This window comes from Lissotriton helveticus, chromosome 4_1 (assembly GCF_964261635.1).
Source record: "Lissotriton helveticus chromosome 4_1, aLisHel1.1, whole genome shotgun sequence".
Taxonomy (NCBI): domain Eukaryota; kingdom Metazoa; phylum Chordata; class Amphibia; order Caudata; family Salamandridae; genus Lissotriton; species Lissotriton helveticus.
In genome coordinates, this window is record NC_136063.1 from 617,877,542 (window position 1) to 617,892,956 (window position 15,415).

Sequence of the window (15,415 nt, forward strand, 5' to 3'; positions counted from 1 at the left end):
GTCCTCAGCCCCTCGCTCTAGATGTTTAGTAATGCCCAAAACCAGTCGCGCCGCTGCCTTTCGGATAACCTGAAGTTTATTAAGGGAATACTGATTAGCGTTCAAATAGTGTTACAATACTCATGGTGAGATGTTATTAGCGCAGTGACCACCGGCACTCTTGGCTCTTTGAGAAGGAAGGGAACGATCTTTTTCAGGCACTTGATGATCCAAATACAAAAACTCAGTCATCTTAAACTGGAGATCATATGTCAGGGCGTTATCGAAGATCATCCCCAGGTTTTTAGCGGAGGTTCTAGGAATAGGCAGTGAGCCACAAGTCTCTGGCCACCAGTGGTCGGGCCAAACAGAGTTCTCTGCCTCAAAGATCACAATCTCCATCTTATAGGCATTCATCTTGAGCCAGCACTCTCACATCCAGGTACTGACTTGTCCCATGCACAACCTAAAGGTGTCGGCTACACCTTCCCTATCACCTGATATTTAAACGATGATTTGTGTATCGTCTCCATAGGACAATACCTGAAAGCCGAAGGAATGTATCAGTTAAAGAGGGGCCAACATAAATGTTGAACAATGTAAGACTAAGGGAGGAGCCCTCTGGGACACCACAGGAGAGCTTGAAAGATCTAGCTCTAAAGTCTCCGCAGCTCACTCTTTGGGTCCTATTTGCCATGAAGTATACTGGAAGATTGAGGGCAGAACCCCTCAGCACACCCTGATGCAGTCTTTACACCAATGTCGTGGGAGAGAAGGTATCGAAGGCTGAGGATGAATCTAGCATAACTAGAACAGCCGCTCCTCCCTGATCTGCGTGGCGGCGAATGGAATCTGCTGCTACAATAAGTGCAGATTCAGTGTTGTGTTCCTCCTAAAGCCATTTTGTGAGAAATCTAGAAGCTCAGAATCTGTTAAAAAAAAAAAAAAAACGCGCTAATCCCTGATTTATGTGCCTCTCAAGGATTTTGGTTGGTATGGGCAACAGAAAGACACGTCGAAAATATTTCAAATCTCCTGGATACCCATTTGGTTTCTTTTTTAGGGTAATAACAATTGCTTCTTTCCAGCACTGTGAACACACTCGGGACTCCAACACCTGGGCATACACCTTCTCCGGAACAGCTGCAATTGGAACTGGTGTGAGATGCATCTCTGTGTGGGCAAGGATGGTCAGGGGAACGTGATGTAATATGTCCCAGAATCGTTTTAATTTTAGCTGCTGGCAAACTAGAGAAGGAGGACAATTCACCAATAAAGGGGGACCACTCTAAGAAGTCATCTTCCATAGATGTAGGCAATGAGCCAACCTCCACAACTTGAAATTCAGAGAGAATCTTGAAAATCTTAGCCTCAAAAAAGAGCCCCTCCCAATTGGTAACATCTGGAGAACTTTCCAGCTCCTGTTGAGCTGGCGGCGTTGTGAGATCTCGAACCACCTTAGTAAAACCATTCTCCTCAGAATGTTATGTATTGTGGTGGGTTTAGTTGACAATTCTCCAATGTAACATTAAGCTTCATAATCTTTTAATTCCACAAATGGTACACATTTACAGTGCTAGCGCAGTATGTTTCATGCACAGTAAACATGTTCAAGTTACATTGTAAGAGCACATTAAGGCACATATTTTTTTTAAATAACACTTTTTCTTTTTGAGGTTTTATAAAGTAAGCACAAGGGGCCCAGTCGTTTACATGACGTGTTTTATGGCGCCCTTTACGGGCAACTTCTTAGTCTCTATCATTTTGTGTATTAAACCGCTCTCTTGTTTATTGGAATGGTTCAAATGGGTTGTAGTTGCACTGGTCATCGGGTTTGTTCTCAGACATGAGCAGATCTGAGGCACCGGCTTACCTTAGTGATGCATTCCTTGCCCCTTCTTTCTACCTGTGAGGGGGACTGAAAGTGGGAGGGTTTTGGCGGCAATGGGAGTGCTTTCCGGTTCCATGCAGGCTTTAACCACGCTCACGCACAAGAGAATTCAAAATGCAGGTTATCTACTCAAATGCCTGCAAACACGACTTGGCATTTCCGGTTTCTTTAGGTCCTGCACTTTGCCAGACGCTATCGGTGCGTGTGTGGCAAGCGGCCCGTCAGCCGAGGAATGTGCGCGAGGTCAGATGAGGCGTGTTTCTTCCTCAGTGCCATAATCCTGTTCACGGGGTTTTTAGGTCTCGCCTGTCGATGCGCATGCGCATCGAGCAAGCGAGACTATAGGGGCTCATCTACTCTTTATCTAACTTGCAAGGAATCGTGGCGATTCCTTGCAGTGCCCGTGACTTTTAAGCTCAATGCGCATGCGCATTGAGCTTAAAAGCGCGTGCACAGCCGCCCGCATTCCTCCGACACCTTTGAAGTGAAGCTTAGCTTCACTTCAAAGGCCCGGCTTCCACGGCCGCCAGGCCACATCAAAGGCTTCCCCAGCACTGCCCCGCCCATCAATCACCCTCCCACTGCCACCCCCCTCCCTCTCCATATGGTGCGCTCTGCCTCAGGCCTCTGAGCCGTCCCTACGCTCCCCGCCCACCCCCATCCTTTTCTCCCACCTCATGTAATAGATGCCATCCCGATGCTGGTGACGCCCCCTCACCGAGGCCTAAGATACAAATTGCACCGAGGCTTAAGATACAAATTGCACCACCATCCCTTCTAAGCGCGCACTAGGGCCACTTATTGCACTAAAAGTCTTCAGATGAATTTAACACCAACCACTTCGCCCCAATTGTTAGATTACAACTGATTGGCAATGGGAGTATCAGAGCACCAGCCTCCGTCACTTGCGTTATCGACCGACACAACAGTAGAGATAATCAAGTGCTTTGGCCCAAACCCAACATGCTGAACGACCCAGCCAAACTCGACCCCCAAAAACGGGTTTACCCCTATTTCATTGGTGTGCCAAACCTGATGGCTTCACTAGCAACGTCACCATGCAGGAATGAAGTGATTTCCCCAGATTTGCAAGATGTTGCGCGCCCCCGTCACAATATTACCACTAACCGGTTAGCCATGTGGTATCAGAGCCCCTCGCACGAGCTCCAGTACGTTACACAACGGCACACCAACATTGTGGAATTAAGTGATTTGCCCAGAGTCGCACAATGTCGAGCATTCCCGCCGAAATTCAAACCCTGCTCCTCAGCAACCCTGACGACCGCTACAGCTGAAGGCCCTACTGTCCGCCTTTCGGACCTTTGCAAACGACTACCTCTGTGCTCTGTCTACACCAATCTCGAACTGCCTAGTTCTTGCTGCCTGCAGTTGTTACCACCAATTAGCATAAACACCAGTTTTCAGCCTATCAATATTTTCGCTACGTCAGGGTTCCCTCCCCTTCCATTCACAGTCGCAAGATAGAGCTTCCTAAGCAATATTTAAGTAACGTGCAGCATTCTCAAGAAACGCAAGCAGCTGTGAGGAAATCTTGCCAATTTATGAAATAAAGTGCACCAGTGCCCCGGCTAGGTGGCTGCACTATGTGCAAGCCAGTCACCGTCTGCTGGAAACACAGACAGAACTGAAGTGTCCACCCCGATTCAGTAAGACATTCACTAAGACATCTGGTTCTCCCGGCACCCAACCTGCCTGTCACGTGGCTGCACTCTGGCCAGCCCCGTCCCTGCATTGCCTTGCCAGTTTAATATTGATGAACCACTCCCTAGTTCAATCTCTGCATACCTTGTAATCCTGGCACTGACCACAAAACGTAAGAACAGCTGGCCACCCCTGAACCACTCCTAGGAAAACCAATATGACATCGTAGTGAATTGTAAATGCGCTGCCCTAATCACACCGATCCCCGATCAACAAGACCCACATAGCTGCGTCTTCTCGGGGCCCCCCCGGTACAGTTAAAGGTGGATTCACAATACACGGTCAATGGGAAAAACGCCGCCATAATGACACGATCCACCGTTCGGTCTACCAGAACCTACATAGCTGCGTCCCCTCAAGAGTGCTAAGGCTTTCTTCGTGGTATTGGCGCAACGCAAACAACTCAGAAGGTGGAGTCATTATACTAAAAGGAAACCGCACAGGCTTTCTGTATACTGTGACTGTGGGAGAATTAGTTAATGTTCCTGCGTTTGAGTTAGAGCTTTTAGATTTGTTTATGGCTTTTTTTCTTTGTAATTCTTTAGCATTGCCTACAGGAAACAAAAATGCTAAAGATTAAAAAAAAAAAACCATAAACAATTCTAAAAGCACTAACTCTAATGCTGCGAGACCTATTGCATTTCTAATGCTTGTTGGTAGTGTGCACGTTCCCTGGAGGCCTTCACGGGCCTGCATGCTCATGCACGTGAGCGGACTGCACGTGCGCTTTCTGTGAGACTTGGAGGCAGAAACCTGCCAGGGCGTCAAATGTTACCAATTACCAGGGACATGGGGTGAAATAATCTCAGAAAGCGAGCCGCTTTACTTGAACACATTTGCTGGTGATAAATGACCTCGGCAAAGTTCTTGTGACGGATATTTGTTGTTAGGCCCTGTTTAGGATTGAAAGCATCTTAAAACGGCCGCACTGGGCATTCTCTTCAGCAGTTAGCAATTGGAGTTCTTTCTGGCCTATCTGTGCCATTGCTTCCAATCCACATTGGAGGACGTTTTTAAGAGCACTGACCTGTAAACACAGCCGGTGAAACAGAACCGGAACATACATGCTGAGCTGGACCTGTGAGCGGAAAGAGTATTGTTGGGAGAGTAGAGCCACGTAGACGCCAGTGACATGCTTCAGATGTAAAAGGAAGCACCGGGAAAACAAATAGGTCTTGTTTTTGGGATCCATTGCCTTTGCTAGTGCTTTTTAGCGATAAAGCATTGACAGGATGCTGTGTAGCATGGGCTAAAACAAAAAGCAAGGAGAAGGCAGGCATGTGCTACTTACAATGCATGTGTGCCTACAGAAATGATGCAGAACTGTGAATTGACCAGGCGCCCTCTGCATATAGAAGTGGGGTGCCTCTTGGTCGCTCCACAGGCAGGAGCGAGCCAAGGCGGAGAGTCCTTCAGCTGTTTCACCATGGAGAGGGGTGGCGCTTGTGACATCATCTGGAGGCGGCTTGGTCCTGCACGGTATAAGGCATCCCAAGGTCAGGGGTCAGCCTCTTTTCTCTCCACCGCGCACCCTGCCAACATGGCTCAGCAACCAACTCCTGGAGGAATTGACTGAATTTCTTGCAGCAGAAAAAGGGGGCTACCAAAAATTTGGAATGATTTACTGAACTTACACCTTGGAAGGGGTGTTGTTTTGTGCGGGCTTTGGGCAGTCAGGCGAGGGTACTGGCCTGCTGGTAGTCCTGGACCTTCTTGCTCTAACTGGGGTTGCCTGGAGTTGAACGTTTTAGGGGGTTTTACCTGGTGACAGGTACCCTGGCAGGGACGTATCGCTACTCAGTGCCCTGGTGTATGTGGAACTGCGGCTATTGCCCATCCCTCGGAGTGATGGAGTGGAAGTTGACACTTAGTTATGCCCTGGATGCCTGTGGTTCAGGGCGTGGGTGTTGGGTATAGAAAAGGGGCCTGCTGGCACTTTGCATTCCAAAGTGTTGTGCTGTAATGGGTGGAGACAACTATGGTATTGCTTGCACAATCTTTGAGCTGGTTTGCTGATCTTACGACCTGTATTTTCATAACCATGTCTTTGGCTGATCTTCAGCTTGTTGACTCATAACCATAGTTAAACATACATTATTGGTTTCATTCCTCTCTCATGCAATTTGACTAAGTGAATAAAAGACCTCCGAAACAAAAGGGGCAACCCAGTAACCCGAGGAACTGGGTCTGATAATTTTTTAATAAAAAGCGGTCCTTAAGAGGGAAGAGTAGCCCTTGACTTCCACGGCACAGTGTCAAGAAGGGGATACAAACACCTCTAACACAAAACTTAGCATTACATATTTATCTTTTTATTTTATTTTAGCAACTTTTTCTTTGAAAAAGTCGTTAAAATAAAATAAAAAGATAGTAGTCCGAGTGTGCGGGAGGTTGCAGGCCTCCCACTGCATTGAATTAGAAGGCTGGGACTGCTCAACACCCAGCCGCAATGACCTGCAGTATGCAGGCTATCTCGGAGTTCCGTGAAACATAATTTCTGAACAGCAACTGCCCCCAAAACCAACTGAAGACGAAAAGAGACTGAAGAAATTAGATTTTGAAATTGTATATGACCAATGGCAGGATGTTTGTGATAAAGTTCACAAATCTTCATTAGTGAGTTCCATATAGTAACACAGGAGCAGGCCTTCAATTCTTTTTAAGACTACCCCACCTCTGAGTCATGCTGCTGCCCGATTTCCTCATAAGCGCCAGCCCAACGTTGGCTGCCATCACTGGTCCTCAGAGGCTGAATATACAGACTTTGGAAAGAGATACATCATTATCGGTTACATACTGTATGACTGATAATTCAATAAAGGAATCAAACGGCAATCCTGAGACATGTAGATTAACTCTGAAATACTCTAACCAACATTCGCAAGCTAGAAACATAATTAAATGATCCTGGAATTTTCTGCGGTCCAAATAGTGATTTAGAATTAAGTTACCATGTATGTCCTTCAGTCAATTGCCCAATATTGGTGATCTACTAACCGGATAATTTAGTTTACATAAAGAACGAGATAAACACCTGGCCACTATCCAACTCCATGGTTCCTATAATTGTGCGTATTGGAAAACCTTTTCTTTTACCAGTAAATGTATTGTTTATGTTGACAACACAGTCAAACATATAACATCATTCACTTTTTAAATTGCATATCCAGCCTTATGAAATATGTAATTAAGTGTGGATATTACAAGTAGAGTATGAACTCCGCAATTGGGAATCGTAAAACATTTGAGGGGGAATAAATAAGGAGATACCAGATATGGTATGACTTGCTACATTAAAAAAGTGCATCAGGGCTGTGTAGCTACCTGAAATTCTTTGCAATCCACAAAGTAGTTAAAGATCGTAGGGGTGGAGATTGCCACTTAGAAGGGAGTTGGATATATCGCTTATCTAGCCTTGGTCCTGAAGATGTGTTATGCTTTTGTTATTTGTAAAGTGCACTATCACCGACGAGGGTATCCTGGCGCTGAGCAGGTGGGTGTCCCTAGCCCTGGCTAAGGTAGGTTAATTGAAAAGCCAGGTCTTCAGCTTCTTGCTGAATTCAAGAAGAGATAAGTAGGCCCTGATGTGGAGTGGGAAGTCGTTCCACACTTTAGGAGTGATGCAAGAGAACGCCAGTCCTCCTGATCTGGTTCTGTGTAAGCGTGGTATCTGAGCGAATAGGAGTCCTGCTGTGCGGAGGTGTCTGGGTGGTCGGTGGAAGGAGAAGCAACTGTTCAGGTAGGTGGGGGCCTGAGTTTTGTAGTGCCTTGAATTGGTGTGTGAGGAGTTTGAATTGAGCACGTTTGTGTATCTGAAGCCAGTGGAGTACCCTGCATTGTGTTGTGTTGTAATGGGAGGTTGAGGATGAGTCTGGCTGCTGAGTTCTCAATGGTATGTAGTTTTCTAGTGAGTTGCTTGGTTATCATAGTGTAGAGAGTATTCTCATAGTCCAACTTGCTGGTGACTATGGCGTGAGTGTCAGTTTTCCCAGGGTTGCTTGGGAGCCATTTGAAGTTCTTCAGCATCTTTTGGATGTGGAAGCTGGATGCAGTGAGGGTGTCCTTGTGCGGCCATGTCCAATTTGCTGTAGAATTTTCCAAGTTTTCTGGCTTGGATTCTGGGTGTTGGTCTAAGTTCGGCCAGCCACAAGTTGGAGTCCTATAGTGAGGTGTTGTTGCTGAAGTTCACTACTTCTTTCTTGTCTGTGTTGAGCTTGAAGAATTTGGCTTTCATCCAGTTAGCGACTTCGGTCATGCAGGCAGTGAACTTGTGTCTTGTGTTGAGGGTCTTGTACACAAAGGAGAGTATGGGTTGTGTGTCCTTTGTGTAGAAGAGGATGTTGATGTCGTGTGTGCTGATGACGTTGGCCAGAGGGGTCATGTGTGCGTTGAAAAGGGTCGGGCTGAGCAAAGAACCTTGAAGCATTCTGCAGGTGAGTGTGCAGGCTTCTGCGGAGTAAGGTGCCATTTTAACAGCTTGTGAGAGAACCAGCAGAGAGCGGGTCCTTGGATGCCAATCTCGTGCCGGCGCCTTATGAGGATGGGGTGTGAGACCATGTCAAGTGCAGTGGAGAGGTCCAGGAGAATGAGGGCTGCTGTGTCTCCTCTGTCAAGGATCATGCAGTGGTTGTCTCTGGCTGCGATGCGTGCTGTCTGTACTGTGGTTGGGCTTGAATCCTGACTGTGTCGCGTTGAGGAGCTGGTGAGGTGGTTGGCGAGGTGTTGGTTGATTATTTTCTGTATGACCTTTATTGATTATGGTAGGGGAGAGTTAGGTCTGTAGTTGGAAAGCATGGTTGGGTCGGCAAATGGTTTCTTTAGTAGAGGCATGATAGTAGCATGTTTCCAGGTGTCTGTAAATATGACTGAATCGATGGAGGCTTTGAGGATGGGTATTAGTGCTTGATCAGTAGGGGTCCTTAGGTGAAGGCTTGGTGGGGGCAAGGGTCAGATGGTGCCCAAAGTAGATGGTCTTCATGGTAGCAGTGATTTTTTCGGTGGTGATAGCGGGCCATGAGGTCAGGGTTCATTCATCAGCCATGATGAGAAGTTGGGTTCTGGTTGAGGGTCGAAGTTGCTGTATATGAAGGTGACTTTGTAACTGAAACATTCAGAGAGCTTGTTGTAAAGGTCTTGTAAGAGGGTTATGTTGCTGGAGATGGCTGAAGACGTGGTGAACTATTGGATGGTGAAAATTTGCCCTTGCTGCTGTTTGCTGGCTTTGCTGCGATCTGCAAGATCTGTGCACTTGGTGTTCCATATCTGCTGGAGGTAGTATCTTAGGACTGATTAGAATAAGACTTTATCTGTTGTGTCTTGACTTATTCTGCATTTGCACCCCAGTTGCTTGCAGTGATGTTTCGTCAGCCTGAGTTCCTCTGTATACCAACTGTACTGTGGTTGATCTCTTGCTGTTGGGTTGCGCTTGAGAGGAGCCAGGGTGTCTGCAGATGCAGTGATCCAGCTATCGATGTTCTTGATGGCTTTCAGCAAGTTGCTCATGTGCTCGGAGCGGTCCTTGGAGAGGGCAGAAACCCACTCTTCTTCTGAAATGCTTTTCCAGCTGCGATGCGCAGTTCCCGTCGGTATGCTGAAAATGATGAGGCTGTGGTCTACCCATGCCATAGTTGTTGGCTTGTCGAATGTGATGATGAATGAGGAGAATATCTGGTCCAGTTGGTACCCGGAGGTGTGTTGTGGGTCCTGAGAAAGGCCAATGTTTCTGAGGCTTTCTAGATGGGCCGTAGAGTTTAGGTTTGTGCTGTCTTCCAGGTGAAAGTTAAGTTTTCTCTGAGGAGGGTGAGGGTGCTGGCATTGATGATGAGGGTTGCTACCAAGTCTGTGAGGTTGCTGGCGAAATTGGTGTAGGGTCCTCATAGTCCGTATACAAGGGTTCTGCCTAGGGTGAAGTTGACTGTGATGTGTATCACATGAGGTATTCCATGTAGCTGGCGGGGGTGCCCATGTAGGTGATGCAGCTGATGGATCTTTAAATACGATAACAACTTCACCTTCGGGCTTGTACTGACTGTCTTGCTTGGCTATCTTGTAGCTGGCGGGGATTACTGTAGCGAAGTCTGATGCCAAGGTTGGGTTTATCCATGTTTCTGTGAGAAAAAGCAGGTCTAGAGCGTGATCATGCAGTAGGTCTCCTATCTTACCGGCTGTTAAGCAAGATGCATGTGAGCGTGACCCCGTTCGGGTGATTTTTGAACTGTTTGAGCAAGTGGCTGGTTTGTGTGAGCGAGTGCCAGGTGCTGTTGGTGCGGGAGTGGTGGGTGTAGGGTACGGGAGGGTTCATGAGATTTTGCATGAGGCACTTGTGAATGCTTCTTCCTTGTGTGGTGCGGGGTGGCAGTAATGTGCGAGCGTCGGCCAAGGTTAAGAGCACAGAGTACTGCAGAAGGGTTTCAGTGGGTAAGCAGAGAACCGGGGTTCTGGGTGCAGTCCAAGCACGAACGGGTGCAGGCGGTCTTGTCTTTGACATGCTGCAGCCGCCATTAACTAGGTCCTGGGAGGAGCTTAGGGTACTGTGGGTAGGAAACCAGTGATGTCCCTTCCTGTGCAGGTCGATGATGGTACATCCAGTGATCTCACTTCCTGAGGAGATGGTTAATGGGCTTTCCAGTGATGTCATTACTGTTCAGATGGGCAGTAGGAAATTAAATCCTCCTGAGTGGCTTCCTCTTTTAAAGACTGTTTCGTCAGGTATAAATATTGATGAATAAACCTGTTAATTTTTGTAAAACAGAAGCAAACGTTTTTGTCATTGAGTTTAAATAGAAAAAAGTTCCACAATTGTTCTGACATTACAATTGTGGACAATCTAACATCTGGGTGAAGAACTGAAGAAATCAGTTAATCTTTTTTCACCACTAAATAAAGTAAGGGAGCTAAGTTTACAATTATGGCACAGTCAGGCATCCAAACCCCAAGCAGTTCAATCTTGCGAATTGGCTACCTCATTCTGCCCCCCACGTGTATGACCATCATTAAGGAGGTCCGCAGACCCATGACGCCGGCCTGCTATGTGGCCAAATGGAAAAGGTTCGCCCATTACTGTCACCCTAAACCTATCCATACTGGACTATGGCAATTCCCTTTATTTAGGCGCTAACAAAACCAGTATCAAGCGTCTGCAGAGAGTACAGAATGCAGCAGCTCGCATTCTGGTGGCCCTTCCGAAATCCTGTTCTGTTTCCCATGTGCTCCGGAAACTTCATTGGCTGCCTGTTGAGAAACGCATTCAATTTGAATCTCTCTGTGTGTCGCAGAAGATCTTGACGCTACAGGCACCTCTGGGGTTGGCCAATCTGTTAGAGTTTCATGTGCCACGGCGTCTGCTCAGGTCAGGCGATCAAGCGCTGGTTTGCATGCCGCACGTTTTGAACGCTAGAGCTGGGGGTCGTTCCTTCTGTAGTCTGGCGTCGAAGCTCTGGAATTCGCTCCCTGCTTCTATCAGAGCAATCCAGAACCACCAGGCTTTTCGAAAAGCCATTAAGACCTGGCTCTTCCCAATCTGCTTTATCTGCAGACGTCAGGATCTTCATTACTAATACGTCTGTCCATCTCCACTTAGCTGCAGTTGCAGCTTACCTTCAGAATAGGGAACACTTGGTTATGTTCAGGTTCCACATCATCAAAGGTTTAATGGAGGGCCTTTAAACTGGTTATTCACCCTTGGGTACTCCCAACCCCTAACTGGAACCTTAACGTTGTCCTCATTCGACTCATGGGCCTTCTTTCGAGCCTCATCATTTGTGCCCTCTACAGTTTCTCAATTGGAAGGTAGCCTTCTAGTTGCCATTACATCTCCCAAGCGAGTGAGTGAGCTTCAAGCTTTTACCCTCTAGGAACCCTTCTTTCAGGTGGACGATGAAAGAGCCATCCTTTCTTCCACTTTAACCAAACTTTTTGAACAAATGGAGGTGCTCTGAACATAATATGAAAAGTCCAAATTATTTTCTTTCTTTTCGTCTTTTATTTCAAACTCGACAATGGTGCACAAAGACTGCCACCGCGTTTCGTTCCTCAAAAATCAACAGTTTTTTAAACTTCATCAGGGCTTAAATGGTAACGAAAGAGTATATATATATCTCACGCCAAGGTAATAACATTCGGTGATTCATAAAGAACAGAAATCGTCTCCAGACACTGTTTGATAACAGACCTAATAGATCATACTGCCATTCAATTTAGTAGAAGCTAGTAATTGATTATAATAAATGCTCGTAACAAAGATTGACCCAGACTCCGGCAATATCAACACCTTCAGGAGTGCATAACCATAGAGGAATACAATTATTCCATGTTTGACGCCAGTTCCATAAGTTAGGATTATATTTCCAGCATCGAGTGGTGCGGCCACAGTGATAAGCGGTCACGTTTTCCTACTCGGATGCTACTCTGTTGGTTTTTGAGAAACAAAACAAGTTGGCTGTCTTTGTGCACCATTGTCAATTTTGAAATCCAAGACGAAAAGAAACTAATTTGGACTTTTTGTACTTTAAGTGCACCTCCATTTGTTCAAACCTTTGTGACAATCTGTAATCAGAGGCACCAAAAGGTGACCGGTGCCTGAGTCCCGTGCAGGACAATCCTGATAAGGGAGCAGTGAGATATTGAAGTACTAACTGATTGGTCCGTCAACTTGTTTCTATTTTCTGGTTCACTTTAACCAAACTATTGAACGCCCCTTGTCCTTCCTACACCCAGACTACTTCGCAGAAGAGGCTCTTCTCACACTAAACGCTAAAAGAGTTCTCATATACTATATTGATAGAACAAAGCCCTTTTGCAAAATTCAACAACAGTCTCATTCTTAAAACAACACAAAGACCATGCTCGCTCCAAAGCAGGCACAGCCAGGTGGCTAGTCAAATGCATTCAGGCTTACTACGCTAAAGCCAAAAGACAACTGCCTACGCCACCCAGCCCCCTCTCTACCCGCAAAAAGGTGGGCCTACATGGCTTTCCTTAGTAACATTTCCATAGCTGACATTTGTAAAGCAACTGTTTGGTCCACTCCACACACATTCACTAAACATTACGTGCAGGTATTTTACAATGTTAGAAAGCTAATGTTGGCCAAGCTGTATTACGCACACTTTTGGTGTGCATTGCAACATCTTCTGGCTAGCCACTGCTTAGGGGAGAACTACTTTATATCCATGCAGAGCACATGTATCTAAAGCTACACATTCCACAAACTGAAAATATTACTTACCTTGTAAGTATCTGTTCATGCATGTAGTGCAACAGGAAACCATTTTAGACAATGTATAAAACAGAGAGCAAAGTTGGTTTCTTGACGGTAGCCTCTTTGACACCACAAGGAAGGGCCTGCTTGATGTTTGAACCAGGTTGATTTAGTGGCGTACTCCCCAAGTTTGTACATACCCAATTCATTATTTTAAAAGTTTGTGTGAAATCTTCATACTTTCCTGTGACTTGTAAATCCAAATGAAGAAAAATTAAAAATCCACTTTTGTTCTATTGATGTGGAGCTTGTCTGTGTAATTAGCTCCCACGTCTTATGTAGTGTGGTACCAGGATTTTGTTTATCATTGGATCTTCCAGAGAATGAACACACAGTTGAAGTTCATCATATTTCTAGATGGTTGCGAAACTATTTTAGAGATAAAATACATTTTCTGTAGATGTCATGTGGCAAAGTACCTACTTGTTAATTCTTTGTAAAGAATGGTTCTATGTGATAACCAACGAGGTCAAGAGGCGCTCTTTCAAAAGTATTCTAGAAGCTTAATGTTCTTTTCCTTTCTTAGGGCTGCAGGTAAGTTGTTCCAAAGAATAGCAGTTTTTAACTTTGAGATACTGTACATCTTAAGCAGTTGAAACCTTTTATTTGAGTGTGTCTTCTTTATATAGCTTGAACTGCATTACATAAAGTATACATGTGGCCTAGGACTTCGAGGTAAAGGAAAAGCATTTGAGCCCTTTTTCCAGTTTGTTTACTCTACAGAATGAATAGTTATACTTTGTCTTCCTGAACTATTAATTGACTTTCTTTATTTCCAAGGTACCTCGGAGCAAGAGAATACGCACATTTCTGACAAACACCCAGATGAGAGAGGTGAGCTGTTGTTTCATGGGAGAATTTATCTAGCGTGGTATTCAACGTGTTATTCTTAAGTGCTTACTGTGAAACTGAAAATAACAACCGGTTATAGATTGGGTCACTTTTTATGATTGGTCACTTGTGTCCACTCCTGAGAGCCACCTTTTGTGCTAGTAATATGTTTTACTGGTGGCAGTAATGGATGTTTGCTTTGCTGCAGTGTGCGTTCACTAGCCCAGTGGCCTAGCTGCCCTGAAGCAGAACGAAAACCTAGTAGGCAGCTTTATGTATTTGAAATTTGAGTGTACTGTAAATGTATGCAGTGTACATGTTAAAAGGCATCTTTCTCCTTGGACTCCAGTTTAAGCTCAAGCCTTTGGGAGTCTGAAAACTCCTTCAAGTAGAAACTTGATTATTACCTTTTGCTTTTTCAGTGTTCTTAGACATGGGAGTCTCTTAAGGATTGCTAGTGTTAATCGTGTATGCAGTGCCGTAAGCACAACACGGTACCATTGCGAAAGTCACTTCTACCTGGGTCTATTTACAAATGAATGCAATGGAGCTCTGATTATTAACCAGCAATGCCCACATGGGTGTACTAAAGGCTTTCAATAATGCGGAAAAGAAGAGTCTGGGAGAATACATGATGTTGGTGGCTTGCTCATGAGGTAGGAGGACTGATGTGAGCAGGATGTGAAGAAATAGAGAGAAAGATTTGAGATTATATTTTGAGGGTCTTTTTGAAGTAGAGTAACAGAATAGAGAGTATACAGTTTCTTCCTTGCCAAGCCTCGGTTATGGTTGTAAAATGACAATCACCTGGCTTGTAAAATGTGTGTGTGGGTGTGTGTGTGGGTGTGTGTGTGTGTGTGTGTGTGTGTGTGTACGCACACACCGACACCACACCCCTCTCTATTGGGAAAGCCAATAGATTTGAATTAAAAGTTGAACTCTTCAATCTCCTCAGATCTTCCTGAATCACAGGGGCCTGCTCATTCTTTACCATCCCTACCAGTTAAAATGCTTCCACTATTTACATTTAGTTTTTGTCATGTCCGAAAGTGATGGAAAGTAATGTTTTCTTTTTGTATTGTAAGGAATTTCTAAATGTCAATGGCGAAACTTGAAGACGACAGCGACAAAGGTTCTTGTGCCATTTATCATATTAGCAATATCCGCTTCTAAACTCAATTCCTCCCACCTAGAACAGCAGCTCTCCGTGTACACAAGTCTCGCTGGCTAGCATTCCTGCACAGATGTGTAGTTTTCTTCTGTCATTAAACTTAACTGTGTTTTTTGCTGTCCAGCAATGGCCTGCTTTGTCTCTTTATTGCTACTGTCATGAAGCACCTACGGTTTGCAAAAAGCTATGCATGTTTTCCTGTATTTAACTTTAAATGACTATTTGTACTTTGACAGCCAAAATGTTGCTACACTAAATTAGTTAGACCCAGGTAAGGGAGTAGGCTTTAATATAAATAAGGCGCAGAATAAGTGGTTTTCCACAAATTGATTAAGGGCCAAACAATTTATTTGCCATCTCGAATGGCTCAGCTGGAAAGATTAAAAGGAAGACCTGAAAATACAGTGTCAGAAACCAGTCTTATTATACAGATCACAGTGACACTGATTAATAGTGCACCGGAGGGGTAGGTTCCTTCTATTGGACCTGATGAACTCCAGCTGCCTGGGATTGGTCATTTAGTCCAATAAATTGCACTTATTCCGAAATTTCGGCAAGTATC

The 15,415-nt window shown here is 45.2% G+C and overlaps 1 protein-coding gene across 7 annotated transcripts in view; it reads left to right on the top strand.

Annotated features, from left to right (window-relative positions):
• Positions 1-15,415, top strand: part of ASPH (aspartate beta-hydroxylase) — a 674,605-nt gene that overhangs the window by 298,456 nt on the left and 360,734 nt on the right. For all 7 annotated transcript variants that reach the window (XM_078687254.1, XM_078687255.1, XM_078687258.1 and 4 more), the window contains one exon: positions 13,632-13,685. In XM_078687254.1, the coding sequence (XP_078543380.1) occupies positions 13,632-13,685 (54 nt within the window). The remainder of the gene's footprint in view (positions 1-13,631; positions 13,686-15,415) is intronic.